At 43.3% G+C, this 14,771-nt stretch overlaps 1 protein-coding gene across 1 annotated transcript in view; it reads left to right on the top strand.

Moving 5' to 3' along the window:
- PNPLA1 (patatin like phospholipase domain containing 1) overlaps nt 1-14,771 on the top strand; it is a 52,804-nt gene that overhangs the window by 30,795 nt on the left and 7,238 nt on the right. The window contains exons 6-7 of the mRNA XM_070456941.1: nt 11,162-11,731; nt 14,599-14,677. Of these exons, the coding sequence (XP_070313042.1) occupies nt 11,162-11,731; nt 14,599-14,677 (649 nt within the window). The remainder of the gene's footprint in view (nt 1-11,161; nt 11,732-14,598; nt 14,678-14,771) is intronic.

Genomic DNA, 14,771 nt, shown 5'->3' with positions numbered 1-14,771 from the left:
TGTGAGACTTTGAGTGACTTAGAGATCAAAAATTAAAGAGAAGAGCCCTCACCCTATGTTGGTTTGGAAAGCATGGTCCCATCCTCTGTGTATCCTCTGTGCATTATTTGATTTCAGTGGCATGTATTACACACTCTTAACTCCATGCAAACTTCTTTGTTAAAAGGAAATAAAAATGCTTTTCTATATCTAGAATTAATTCCATGGAGCATATTTCCAGAAAAAAAAATGATTCCTGGATCAAAGGATGTTTACCAAATGTTCACTTCAGTTCAGTTTTTCAGTTGTGTCTGACTCTTTGTGACCCCATGGACTGTAGCAGGCCAGGCCTCCCTGTCCATCACCAACTCCCTGAATTTGCTCAAACTCATGTCCATCAAGTCAGTGATGCCACCCAACCATCTCATCCTCCGTCATCCCTTCCTCCTGCCTTCAGTCTTTCCCAGCATCAGGGTCTTTTCCAAGGAGTCAGTTCTTCACATCAGGTGGCCAAAGTATTGGAGTTTCAGCTTCAGCATCAGTCCTTCCAATGATTATTCAAGACTGATTTCCTTTAGGATTGACTGGTTTGATCTCCTTGCAGTCCAAGGGACTCAGGAGTCTTCTCCAACACCACAGTTCAAAAGCATATATTCTTCGGACTCAACTTCCTTTATGGTCCAACTCTCACATCCATACATGACTACTGGAAAAAGCACAGCTTTGACCAGATGGACCTTTGTTGGCAAAGTAATGTCTCTGCTTTTTAATATGCTGTCTAGGTTCATCATCACTTTTCTTACAAGGGACAGTTCAGTTCAGTCACTCAGTAGTGTCCAACTCTTTGCGACCCCATGAACCATAGCATGCCAGGCCTCCCTGTCCATCACCAATTCCCAGAATCCACCCAAACCCATGTCCATCAAGTCGGTGATGCCATCCAGCCATCTCATCCTCTGTCGTCCCCTTCTCCTCTTGCCCTCAGTCTTTCCCAGAAACAGGGTCTTTTCAAATGAGTCAGCTCTTTGCATCAGGTGGCCAAAGTATGGGAGTTTCAGCTTCAACATCAGTCCTTCCAAGGAACCCCCAGGACTGATATCCTTTAGGATGGACTGGTTGGATCTCCTTGCAGTCCAAGGGACCCTCAAGAATCTTTTCTAACACCACAGTTCAAAAGCATCAATTCTTCAGCACTCAGCTTTCTTTATAGTGCAACTCTCACTTCCATACGTGACTACTGGAAAAACCGTAGCCTTGACTAGACGGACCTTTGTTGGCAAAGTAATGTCTCTGCTTTTTAATATGCTGTTTAGGTTGGTCATAACTTTCCTTCCAAGGAGTAAGCGTCTTTTAATTTCATGGCTGCAATCACCATCTGCAGTGATTTTGAAGCCCCAAAAAATACAAGTCAGCCACTGGTTTCCATTGTTTCCCCATCTATTTGCCATGAAGTGATGGGACCAATTGTCATGATTTTAGTTTTTTGAATGTTGAGTTTTAAGCCAACTTTTTCACTTTCCTCTCTCACTTTCATCAAGAGGCTCTTTAGTTCTTCGCTTTCTGCCATAAGGGTGGTATCATCTGCATATCTGAGGTTCTTGATATTTCTCCCAGCAATCTTGATTCCAGCTTGTGCTTCATCCAGCCCAGCATTCACATGATGTACTTTGCATATAAGTTAAGTAAGCCAGGTGGCAATATACAGCCTTGACACACTCCTTTCCCTATTTGGAACTAGTCTGCTGTTCCATGTCCGGTTCTAACTGTTGCTTCTTGACCTGCATACAGATTTCTCAGGAGGCAGATAAGATCTGGTATTCCCATCTTTTAAAGAATTTTCCACAGATTGTTGTGATCCACACAGTCAAAGGCTTTAGTGTAAGTCAATGAAGAAGAAATAGATGTTTTTCTGGAACTCTCTTGCTTTTTCTATGATCCAGCGGATGTTGGCAATTTGATCTCTGGTTCCTCTGCCTTTTCTAAATCCAGCTTGAACATCTCAGTTCACGTACCGCTGAAGCCTAGGTTGGAGAATTTTGAGCATTACTTTGCTAGCATGTGAGATGAGTGTAATTGTGCGGTAGTTTGAACATTCTTTGGCATTGCTTTTCTTTGATGTTGGAATGAGAACAGACCTTTTCCAGTCCTGTGGCCACTGCTGAGTTTTCCAAATTTGCTGGCCTATTGAGTGCAGCCTTTTCACAGCCTCATCTTTTAGGATTTGAAATAGCTCAACTGGAATTCCATCACCTCCACTAGCTTTGTTCATAGTGATGCTTCCTAAGACCACTTGACTTCGCACTCCAGAATGTCTGGCTCCAGGTGAGTGATCACGCCATCTTGGTTATCTGGGTCATTAAGACCTTTTCTGTATAGTTCTTTTGTGTATTCTTGCCACCTCTTCTTAATATCTTCTGCTTTTGTTAGGTCCATACCATTTCTGTCCTTTATTGAGCCCATCTTTGCATGAAATGTCCCCTTGGTATCTCTAAGACTAGATCTCTAGTCTTTCCCATTCTATTGTTTTCCTCTATTTCTTTGCACTGATCACTGAGAAAGGCTTTCTTATCTCTCCTTGCTATTCTTTGAAACTCTGCTTTCAAATGGATATATATCTTTCCTTTTCTCCTTTGCCTTTCACTTCTCTTCTTTTCTCAGCTATTTGTAAGGTCTCCTCAGACAACCATTCTGCCTTTTCGCATTTCTTTTTCTTGGGGATGGTCTTGCTCCCTGTCTCCTGTACAGTGTTTTGAACTGCATCCATTGTCCTTCAGGCAGTCTATCTATCCAATCTAATCCCTTGAATCTATTTGTCACTTCCACTGTATAATCGTAAGGGATTTGATTTAGGTCATACCTGAATGGTCTAGTGCTTTTCCCTACTTTCTTCAGTTTAAGTCTGTATTTTGTGATAAGGAGTTCATGATCTGAGCCACAGTCAGCTCCTGGTCTTGTTTTTGCTGACTGTATAGAGCTTCTCCATTTTTGGCTGCAAAGAATATAATCAACCTGATTTCAGTATTGACCATCTGGTGATATCCATGTATAGAGTCGTCTCTTGTGTTGCTGGAAGAGGGTGTTTGCAATGACCAGTGAGTTCTCTTGGCAAAACTCTATTAGCCTTTGCCCTGCTTCATTTTGTGCTTCAAGGCCAAACTTGCCTGTTACTCCAGGTATCTCTTGACTTCCTACTTTTGCATTCCAGTCCCCTATGATGAAAAGCACATCTTTTTTTGGTGTTAGTTCTAGAAGGTCTTGTATGTCTTCATAGAACTGTTCAATTTCAGCTTCTTCATTCAAGTCTGTGCCCCAGCCATTAATGCCGAAGAAGCTGAAGTTGAATGGTTCGGCAGATATCTGCAGAATATCTCAAAGATATTTTTGTGTGTATCCCTTGATGGGAAACATGACCTTGCCCCAATGCTGCTCTTGGCTATTTCTCCTTGGTTTCCCAATCCCTCCCTTCCCTAATTAACAACTGCTTGAACCTGCCCATTTGAACTCAGGGAAGGTTGAGGAGGCTGAATGAAGGCTGTGTCCTATAATCAAAGAAACAGGGGACACAGCAAGACTTTGTGCCTACGAGCTCTGCAGGGCCCTGTGGAATCATGGTGAACTTTTTCTGTATGTAGTTTAAATAATACGTGTTTTAGGAGTGAGATTAAAAGATTAAATGTGGTTTTTCTTCCCCCTAGGATATATGCATTTAAAAACTTTTTCTCCAAAACTGCCTCCTGCTTTCCCAACCTTCCTCTGTCCTGAATCTATTTTCTCCTGGGTCCTTTCTCCCAGCTAGGAGGATGGGGAGCAGGGCGGAGAGAATGTGGGCTCTGGAAGCAAGCGGCTCTGGGCCAGGACCCCCACCCCCCGAGCTGTGTGAGCTCCAGGAAATCACTCCACCTCTCTGAGTCTTGGTTCCTAATCTGTAAGAAGGGCTTAGATCCTGGTTCTCGACACACCAGCTGTGTGACCTTGAGTAAGTAACTCACCTCCTGGGGCCTGTTTCTCATCTGTACAAGGTGGCTGGTGGTGGACTGTATCTCCACGTTTTACTCCTAGCCATGGTCAATCCAGTCCACTGCCTGCTCTGACCTCGGAGACAGGCCCCTCCTCTCACCTCTCTGCAGAACCTCTCCGCAGACAGATGCCTCCTGGCCCCGATTGTCCTCTGACAACCCCTCCATCCTCCGCATTTGCACAGGGGACAGCTGGGAAGCTGAACCGCAAGTGTCCGAAAGGAGGACCACCTGAAGGCTGTGTGGAGGGGGGAGATGAGGCCTCACCTCCAGAGCCCCAGGAACAGGAGGGGCTGGCTAGGGCCTGGGCTCCTTCCCACTGCCAGCTGGGGTCCCTCCATTCTTTCCTCAGTGATGGTGTATGCTGAGGACTTGGGGTTTGGGGATCCCCTGTTTGGTTCTCGGATCTTGGAGCAGACACCAATTCCCTGCTGCAGGAAATCCCCCTACAGCTCAGACTGCAGCCTGGCTACCTGGCTGCCTCCATACCTGTCTCTCCCTTAGAATTCTCCCTTATCTCCCTCTCAGGGCAAGCCCCAGGGAGAGATACAAAGTGGATTGTTAAGCATCTCTCATCTCCCCTGTTTCTCAGGAACCCCTTATTTCACCCCTGGAAGAACCCCGCGACTCCTCACCCTTCCCCCTTCCACCCTTAGCTGGTTGGGACATTCTCACAGGTGTGAATTGTGGTCTTAAACCCAAGGATGAAACTCTAATAGTAGCGTTGCAGCCATCCACTCCTGAATTGGGGACAGTATATGCAGGATGGCAGATTTTCCCCAATGGCCCTGGAATCACTCCAAGTAGGAACAGACACAACTCATAAGGGAGATAATGTATCATGCTGGCTGCCAGCTGTTTTTGCTTCCTCTTCCAACTTGCCAGGGTGTGCATGGCTTTCTGAGTGCAAGCTTCAGCTCCAGCACCTAAACCCTCTTGGGTTTGATGGGACTGGAGTTTTCTCCTGGCACCAGATGCAGGCAGGAAATACTGACATATCCTGAGAAATTGTGGTTGGTGCCCAGAGCTACACTCTCTTAATCCCCACCTACCATCTGGGAGCAGAAATCGGAAGTCTGCTCCAGGCTCCTGCCTGTTTTCTGAAAGGGGGTCAGCTCCGGCAGGAAGCCACACCTTCAAGGTGTCACCCTCAACATCCTGGCATCCTCAGTCTCCCCCCTTCTAAAGGCTCACATTGAGTTAATTATTTCTGCCACCAGGTGAGCCTCCCTCTCCACCCCTGGCCTCCCCTGGCAGTAGCCTTCTGCCAAAACAAAGGGCACTGCTTGCTGGCATCCTTCAAAATCCGCCTTCCCACACAGATGCCTGGACATGGGTGCTGAGTGAGACAGGAGTTCAGAAGTGGCCACGTTTGAAATATCTATCCCATACCCAAGCATGCCCGGCCAGGTCGATCTTCCTGCCTCCCTTCCTCCTGCTCACAGTTGGATAGGTTTTCACACACACACACACACACACACACACACACCTGTGAAACCAGCACCGCAATCAAGACTGGGAGCAATCCATCAAGCCCCATTTCCTCATGCCATTTGGGATCTCTCCCACCTTCCCTCATTCCCCCCCACCTCAAGCAAACCTTGATGTCTTTCTGTCATTATATATCAATTTTCATTTTTAGATTTTTTTTTTTGATAGATGGAGTCTTATAGTACAAATTCTTTTTTGTCTGCTTTTTTTCACTCAGCATGATTATTCTGAGATTCATCCGTGTCATTGCTTGGTATAAATAGTTCATTCCCATTTGCATTCCAATCAACTGTGTGAATATACCACAGTTCATTTATCCGTTCACCCTTTAATGGACATATAGGTTGTACCCAAATTGGGGCTGTTATGAATAAAGTTGCTATGTACATTTCCCGGGTTTCCCAGGTGGTGCTAGTGGTAAAGAACCTGCCTGCCAATACAGGAGAATGTAAGAGACATGGGTTCGATCCCTGGGTCAGGAAGATCCCCTGGAGGAAGGCATGGCAACCCACTCCAGTGTTCTTGCCTGGAGAATCCCATGGACAGAAGAGCCTGGCGGGCTGTGGTCCACAGGGCTGCAAAGAGGTGGACATGACTGAAGCGACTTAGCATGCACGCATGTACACTTCATGCTTGAGTTTCTGAATGGACAAAAGCTTTTATTTCTCTTGGGTAAATACAAAGGAGTGGAATGACCAGATCATATGGTGGAGGTATGTTTAATATATAATGTATGTATGCAAATATGTGTATAATATATACTATTTTAATATAAAATATAATGTATAAAATAGTAGTAAAACACACATAACATAGAATGTATCATCTTAACCGGTATAAATGTACAATTCAGTAGTGTTAAACATACATTGTTGTACAATCAATCTCCTGAACTTTTCCATCTTGAAAAACTAAGTCTATCCCCATTAACCAACTCCCCATTTCCCCCTTCCCCTAGGCCCTGACAATCGCCATTCTATTTCTATGAGTTTGAATACTTTAGATACCTCATGTCAGTGGAATTGTAATAGTATTTGTCTTTTTGTGACTGGTTTATTTCATGTATAATGTCCTCAAGATTCAGGCATGTTGTAGCATGTGACAGGATTTCCTTCCTTAAGGCTGGATAATATAGACCATGAATATAGACCAAATTTTCTTTTATCTATTCATTTATCAATGGACATTTGGGTTGCTTCCACCTCTTGGCTATTGTGAATAATACCGCAAGGAACATGGGTGTGCAGATATCTCTTCGAGATCCTGTTTTCAATTCTTTTAGATATGTATAGACTGAGACACATACCCAGAATGTATGTTCGGCTTTTTAAGAAGTTGGCAAATTATCTTCCAAAGTGATTATATCGTTTTACATTCCCAACTATGTATGAGGATTCCAGTTTCTCCACATTCTCACCAACACTTGGTATGGTCAATCTCTTTTATTTTTTGTGTTTAAAAAAAAAATATTTATTTGGCTGCACTGGATCTCAGTTGCAGCATGTAGAATCTCTTAGTTGCGGCATTTGAGCTCAGCTGTGGTATGTGGGATCTAGCTCCCTGACCACAGGTTGAATGGAATCTGAGCCGCTGGATTCCCAGCCACTGGAAGTTCCCTGGTCAGTCTTTTTAATATTAGCCATTCTAATAGGTGTGTTGTGGTATCTTATTGTGATTTTAATCGGCATTTCCTTGATGACTAATAATATTGAACATCTTTTCATTTGCTAATTAGTTGTTCAAGTATTGGTGAAGTGTCTGTTCAACTCTTTTGCCCAATTTCCTCCTATACCTTTAATGGTTAAGCTTTATTTTTTTGAATTGTTTTAGATTTACAGGAAAAATATGAAAATAGTACAGAGAGTTTCCATATACCCCACATTTAGGTTTCCCTATTATTTTATGTCTCACACTTGTTAGATACTATAGCATAGTACATAAATCATTTGGTATGTACTATGGTGTATTGTTTATAATTAATGAACCAATATTGATGAACTGTTACTAACTGAAGCCCATTCTTTATTCAGACTTCCTTAGTTTTTACCTAATGTCCTTTTTCTGACCCAGTATCCCATCCAGGATCCCAAGTCACATCTAGCTGTGCCGTCTCCTCAGGCTCCTCTTGTCTGTCACGGTCGCTCAGACTCTCCTTGTTTTTACTGACCTGTGTACTTTGGCCATCTGATGCAAAGAACTGACTCATTTGAAAAGACCCTGATGCTGGGAAAAATTGAAGGCAAGAGGAGAAGGGGATGATGGTTGGATGGCATCACTGACTGAGTGGACATGGTTTGAGTAAGCTCCGGGAGTTGGTGATGGACAGGGAGGCCTGGCGTGCTGCAGTCCATGGGGCAGGGACATGAGAGTCGGACATGGGTGAGCGGCTGAACTGAACTGTGCTGTACTTAGTCGCTCAGTCGTGTCCGACTCTTTGCAACCCCATGGACTGCAGCCCGCCAGGCTCCTCTGTCCACGCGGATTCTCCACACAAGAACACTGGAGTGGGTTGCCATGCCTTCCTCCAGGGGATCTTCCCAACCCAGGGTCTGAACCCAGGTCTCCTGCATTGCAGGCGGATTCTTTACTGTTGAGCCACCAGAGAAACCCAAGAATACTGGAGTGGGTAGCCTATCCCTTCTCCAGCGGATCTTCCTGACCCAGAAATTGAATCAGGGTCTCCTGTATGGCAGGCGGATTCTTTACCAGCTGAGCTACCAGAGAAGCCCTTTTAATGAACTACTGGCCAGATATTTTGTAGGATGTCCCTCAGTTGGGGGTTTGCTTGATGTTTTTTCTCATGATTAGCCTGGGGTTGTGGATTTGGGGGAGGAAGACAACTGATGCAAAGTGCCTTTCTCGTCACATTGTATCGAGGATACGTGCTGCCTACGTGATGTATCACTGATGACATTGGTCCTGGTCACCTGGCTGAGGTCATATTTCTGGTGTTTCCACTCTAAAGTTACTCTTTCTCCTTTTCATACCGTACTCTTTGGAAGGAAGTCACTATGCAAAGCCCACATGCAAGGAGTAGATTATTTTCCGCTTCTTTCAGGGCCGAAGTATCCACTGAAATTATTGGGAATTCTGCATGAGAGATTTGTCTCTTTCTTCCCCATTGACTTACCTATTCAATCGTCTATTTATATCAATATGGACTCTTGAGTACTTATTTTTTACTGTGAATTATTATTCAGTCCTACTTTATTTATTTTGTTAGTCAAATTGTTCCAGTTTTGACCACTGGGAGCTCTTTCAATTGGCTCTTTGCCCATTTACAAAATGGAATTGGTTGTTTTCTTATTAAGAGCTTTTATATGTCCTCTATAAATGCACTTTTTCAGAAATACTATTTGCAAATACTTTCTCCCAGTCCATGATTTCTCTACCCAACTCCTTAAGAGTGTCTTCTGAAAAGGAGAATTTTTTATTTCAGTAGCGTCCATATTAATTTTTATTCTTTGTGGATCATGCTTTTGGTGTCTTTATCTAAGAAATCTTAGCCTCATTCAAGATTACAAAATATCTCTCTCCTTTGTTTTCTTCTAGGAAATTTTTAATATTTTAAAATACAAAGGTTTTATTATTAAAAACCAAATAACTGAGTCACGGTGAACTCAGTTCAATTATTTTAGGCAATTACAGTGTACAAGGAGATTAACATTTACCAGTAAGAAAAAAAGGTATAGGCAATTAATTTCTTAGAGACATTAGTGATTGGAAGGAGTCTGGGGAAAAGGTAATGTTCAGTCTGTAAAACAAAACAAACAAAAAAAATGACCCCCAAATTAAATAGAGCTATTTTTGCAATTTTATTAAAAATTCAGTGTTTTAATAATTAGGTGAAAAAGGATATGTGCCCTCCAAAGAGTCACTCCACTTGCACCAAAAGACTTGGTCCTTTTTTTCCCTAGTAGAGCAATATTTCTTTTTATTTTTTAATTGACATATAATTAGAGATATAATTGACACAGAGCATTGTATTAATGTCAGGTGTACAGATGATGATTAAAAATTTGTGTATGTTGCAAAATGACCCTCACAAAAAGTCTAGTTATGAGGGAGGCGGGAGGGGGGATCGGAATACAGAACACATGTAAATCCATGGCTGATTCATGTCAATGTATGGCAAAAACCACTACAATATTGTAAAGTAATTAACCTCCAATTAATAAAGATAAATGGGGGGGGAAATCTAGTTACTTCCATCACTACACAGAGTTATAAAAAACCTTTTTTTTTTCTTGTGATGGGAATTTTTAAGATCTACTCTCTTAGCAACTTTCAAATATTCGATAGAGTATTGTTAATACTAACTCTAGTCACCAGATTGTACATTCCATCCTGTGACTTATTTATTTTATAACTGGAAGTTTGTACCTTTTGACCCCTTCACCCATTTCACTCACTCCCCACCGTTCTTCCAGAGGCTTTTCATTCTTTTATTCTTTCTTTCATTCTTTCATTCTTTTAGGTTTTCATTTATGTCTGTGATCTATCTTTTAAGTTAATTTTTTATAAGGGACAAGATATAAATCTAAGTTCTTTGTAAAAAATGGGTATCATATTATTAGATATAATATTATTATTTATATTATATTATATTTAGATATATCATTATTTAGATATATTATTCCAGCGTTGTTTGTCGAAAAGACTTTGCTTTCTCCATTGAAATAACTTTGCATCTTGGACTAAAATCAGTTGTCTATGTATGTCATGGGTCTGTTTCTGGACCTTCTGTTTTGTAGAAGAATCTATCTTCTGTTGATAGATTTACCCGTCTTTAAGTCAGTACCATACTGTCTTGATCACTACAGCTTTATAATAAGTCTTGAAGCCACGTAGTCTTAGTTCTTCAGCTTTTGTTCTATTTTCAAAGTTGTTTTCGTTATTCTAGGTCCTTTGTATTTTCATATGAATTTTTTTAAATGGCTTGTGAATTTCTACACTGAAAGCAATCGTTATTCTAGGTCCTTTGTATTTTCATATGAATTTTTTAAATGGCTTGTGAATTTCTACACTGAAAGCAATCACATTATATTTTTCTTGTCAACTTACTCTCTCATCCTCTGCAATTACCACCTCAAACCTTCTGCCCCGACCTCCAGTCTCCTCTACCTGGCTTCCTACTTCACAGACAAAACCAAAGCCGTCAGAGGGGAGTTCTCTCGACGTTGTGCCACCGAATATACAGACTCACCTTTCCCTGACCCTTCTTATCATATGTCTAGAGCTCACCCACCCACCTGGGCTCAGACCCCATTCCTGTCTCAGAATTCTCCAATTTTTCATCATTCCCCCTCTCTCTGCAACCTCCATCTCTCCACTGGATCCTTACCAGCAATGTTTAAATCTACCCCAGCCTTCTATCAATACACAATCACTCAATATAAATTCAAGTAAGTAAAGAAAGGCTGTTGAAAAGCACTAATCCAGGAGTTCCCTGGTGGCCCAGGGTTAGCATTCTGGGCTTTCTCCACCATGGCTGGGTTCAATCCTTGGCCAGGGACATGAGATCCCTCTAGACACAAGGCAAAAGCAAAACAAAAACAATGACAAGCACTCATGCTGTTTATGAAAATAATTTGGGAAACCATTTTTTGCAAACATCATGCTGATGTCAGGGGTTAGAAATGCCACCTGTGACCCCATGCTGTTGTTTTTCCTAGATGCTGCTTATCTTAATTCTCCTTCCAAGAGAGTGATTTTCCCCCGGGTAGAAGTGTACTGCCAGATAGAACTCGCCCTTGGCAACGAGCGTCCCGAACACTGTCAGCCGAGCCTCCAAAGAGAGCCGGCCAGTCCAGAAGAATCCAGACAACTTCATACACAGTGGGCTCCCAAAGGGGATGAAAGGGGTGGCCGTAGTCCACCTCTGTCCCCACCCCTGCAGGCACCTGAATCCACAGGTGACTGGCCTGTGGAGTCACCTGTTTCATCACCTGCATCGCCAGCAGCCTCATCACCATCACGTTCTCCAGCTGACTTGCCACCTGCGTCACTCCCAGCTGTGCACTTACTCCCCAGCTCAACACCTGGGCTGTCACCTGTATCACCATCACAGCAGATACAACCGACTGGATCTCCACCCCAGTCCCCACCACCCCAGGCATCTGTGTCACCCAGGTCATCCCTGGGGCCTTCCACTGTGCGGGCACCTCCAACGCTGCCTGGATATTCTTCTTCAGCATCACCTGCACAGCCACCTGCGGAGGCACTGGGCCCAGAACAGCCCCAAGGTATGGACCCTTCTGGCCTCTCTCAGCTGCCTCACATCCGGAGCCCACTGGCAAGTATGTGATGATGTGGTAGCTAATAGCCATTGCTTTGGAGGGGTGTGCTGGTGAAGTTAGTTAGCCCTTAGCTTTAGTGGCTCTACTGGTTATGAGGAGAGGCCACCGTGAGAGGGCAGTGTACTTGGCTTTTTGTTTTTTCCTTTAGTCTGTGCATACATCGCTTCATTTGTGTCCGACTCTTTGCGACCCTATGGACCATAACCTGCCAGGCTCCTCCGTCCATGGGATTCTCCAGGCAAGAATATTGGAATGGGTTGCCATTCCCTCCTCTAGGGGATCTTCCCGACCCAGGGATCAAACCTGTGTCTCTTATATCTCCTGCATCGGCAGGCAGGTTCTTTACCACTAGTTCCTGTCTAGTGATTCTCAAAGTGTGGTCCCCAACCAGCAGCAATAACACCACCTGAGAACTTGTTAGAAATAAAAATTCTCAGGTCTTACCACATACCTACTAAATCAACAATTCTAGGGGTGGGATCCAGCTGTCTGCATTTTTAACCAGCCCTCCCAGTTCTTTCACCCTCCCACGTTTGAGAACTGCTCCTCTCGTAGATTTTTATTGTGAAAGCCACTGTGCCTGGGCGGTGGCACTCGAAGAGCAGTCTGTGGACCAGTGCCAGTCTCTGAATTATTGTTACTTGTGCACAATGAAATGAGTGCAGAAAGTGAGACCAAGCATTTTGAAACATTTATAGCAATCAGATAGAGCCGTGACGTTCAAGAGTTTCGTCATTTTCCCACTAGTTCATCTGTAATGTATTTTACCAAAGTACTAGTCCATTATGGATTGTAAGTATGATTTTTAGAAATTGGTTCTTCAGTACAGGTAGTTTGAGAAGCACCTCTCTGGGGGCTTCAAAGATGAACTGTTCTCAATTCCTCACTCTCAGGAAATCTCCCTTCAGACAGAGGGAAGGGCATGGATGCTAACTTCAAAAATACAAGAAGAAGTTCTTAAGTACTATGTAAGCAACAAAAACAGTGTTGAGAGTACTTAAGAGAAAAAGATCACCTCTCTCTGGGGGGGGAGTAAGGAAGGCTTCTCAGAGGTGAGGGGTTATTTGAAAGGGGCAGGATTTTGACAACTGTGGTTTGTGGGATCTGACCAAGTAGAAAGAATGTTTCAGATTTTGTTTATTCTAGAGGTCTGGGTGCAGAGAAGGAGGGCACAAGATGCATTCAGCATGAAGAGGACACCTGTTTGGCTCTGTAGGTGGTCTGGGTGGGGACCAAGGGAGAGAAGTCCAAGGGATGGAATCAGGCCAGGCTGTAGGGTCTTCAGGGTCCATCGGTTGGGCTTTCATAGTTATTATGATAAACAGCAGCACAGGTTAGCAAGGCTTCCTTCTCTGTGATTCTGCCCCAGGTCATGTGTGACCCCCTCCTTTTTCTGGAGTAAGTTCACTTTGTCTTTTTTTTTTTCTTTCTCTCTTTGGGAATAGGTTCACTTTGCCTTTTATTTTGTTTTTGTTTTCTTGTCTTCCTTTCTTTCCTTTTTTTTTTTTTTTTTTTGGAATAGGTTCATTTTGATTCTTTTAATCTTGAGACAAAAATACCAGAACATTAAGAGTCAGAAAGTTGTTCAAAGTATTTCACTTGCTCTCTTATTCCCGGTTAAATGAAATGCATTTATTTTATGTTATCACATTAGTGCTTAAAGCCAGCCATCTTCAGGGGCCTGAACAATCGTGGGTCCGGAGTTGGCATTCCTCACTCGTATCGGGGGTTGGCAGAGGGTACAGAAGCCCGATGGTTTTCCACTACAGACAATATTATCCCTGGGAGACATTTGGCAGTCCCTGGAGACATTTTTGGTTGTCACCTGGTGGGAAACGTCTAGTCAGGAGCAGCCAGAGATGCTGCTAAACATCCTACAATGCTCAACCCTTACACCAAAGACTTGCCTGGCCAGTGGTGTGAGCAGTGTTCAAGGGGGTCGAGAAGCCCTGCTGGGTCTCAGCAGTGACATCTGAGGCCATCAGGAGGAGTTGGAAGGAGTGTTGCCCCCAGGGGTTCATGTTATTTGTTGTTTTGCCATGTTATTGTTGGGGTGGGAGTGTTGCAGAAAGTCCTGGGAAAAATCCATAAACAAAGGAACCACAAATAGATATGGGGAAGTGAGGGACAGCCAGCAGGTCCCCAGATGAAAGGTCTCCAAGTTCCTTAGATAGACAAACACGCTAATTTATTCCATATTATTATTATTTACATGTGTTACATAATTACACCTTAATATTCATGTATTATATATCCCCATACTCATAGGAAACATGTAAAGAGCTTACTTAAGAATAGTGGCCATGATGGGACTTCCCTGGTGGTCCAGTGGTTAAGACTCCATGCTTCCAATTCGTGGGAAGTGGATTTGATTCCTGGTCAGGGGAACAAAGACCCCACATGGCCGCAGCATGGCCAAAAAATTTTGAAAAGAATACTGGCCATGAAATGATTTGTATTTCCTATTCCAGTAAAGAAGACAAAAAAACATTACAGATAGCAGATGATGGAAGGTTCAGGGCCCTGTGGGGGATTTTCTTGAAAACTTTCCCTAACACAACTGGCTGCTTTTTAGGAGAGAATTGTTGATAATATTACGTCAAGGGTTAGCTTCAGGCCTTCCCGCAGAGGCTGCTGCCCTGGATCTCAGTCAAATCCCCAAATATGATTCTGGTCCCAAATATGAGAATTTAAGAAAAAGAGTATCTAAACATTCTCACTTTCTTCTTATTGTTATTTCAAAAATGACTAAGTACTCCTCCTCCCCGTCCCCATCTCACTCATGCCTTCTGTATTTTTATTTTTGGCTGTAGCTCCCTTTGCCTCTTCAAATTCGAAAAGCACCGTGCCTCTGGCTAATGTGAAGGAAGCCGCCAGCAAACCTCACGCAGTGTGAGTGTCTCCTTGATTGGGGACAGTTTCTTTCCTTCGGCTGGGGAGGAGGCCCAGCTAAATGATACTTTCCATCTCTTTAGCCGCCTGGGGA

This window comes from Odocoileus virginianus, chromosome 27 (assembly GCF_023699985.2).
Source record: "Odocoileus virginianus isolate 20LAN1187 ecotype Illinois chromosome 27, Ovbor_1.2, whole genome shotgun sequence".
NCBI lineage: Eukaryota > Metazoa > Chordata > Mammalia > Artiodactyla > Cervidae > Odocoileus > Odocoileus virginianus.
This window is presented reverse-complemented; position numbering and strand designations above follow the sequence as displayed.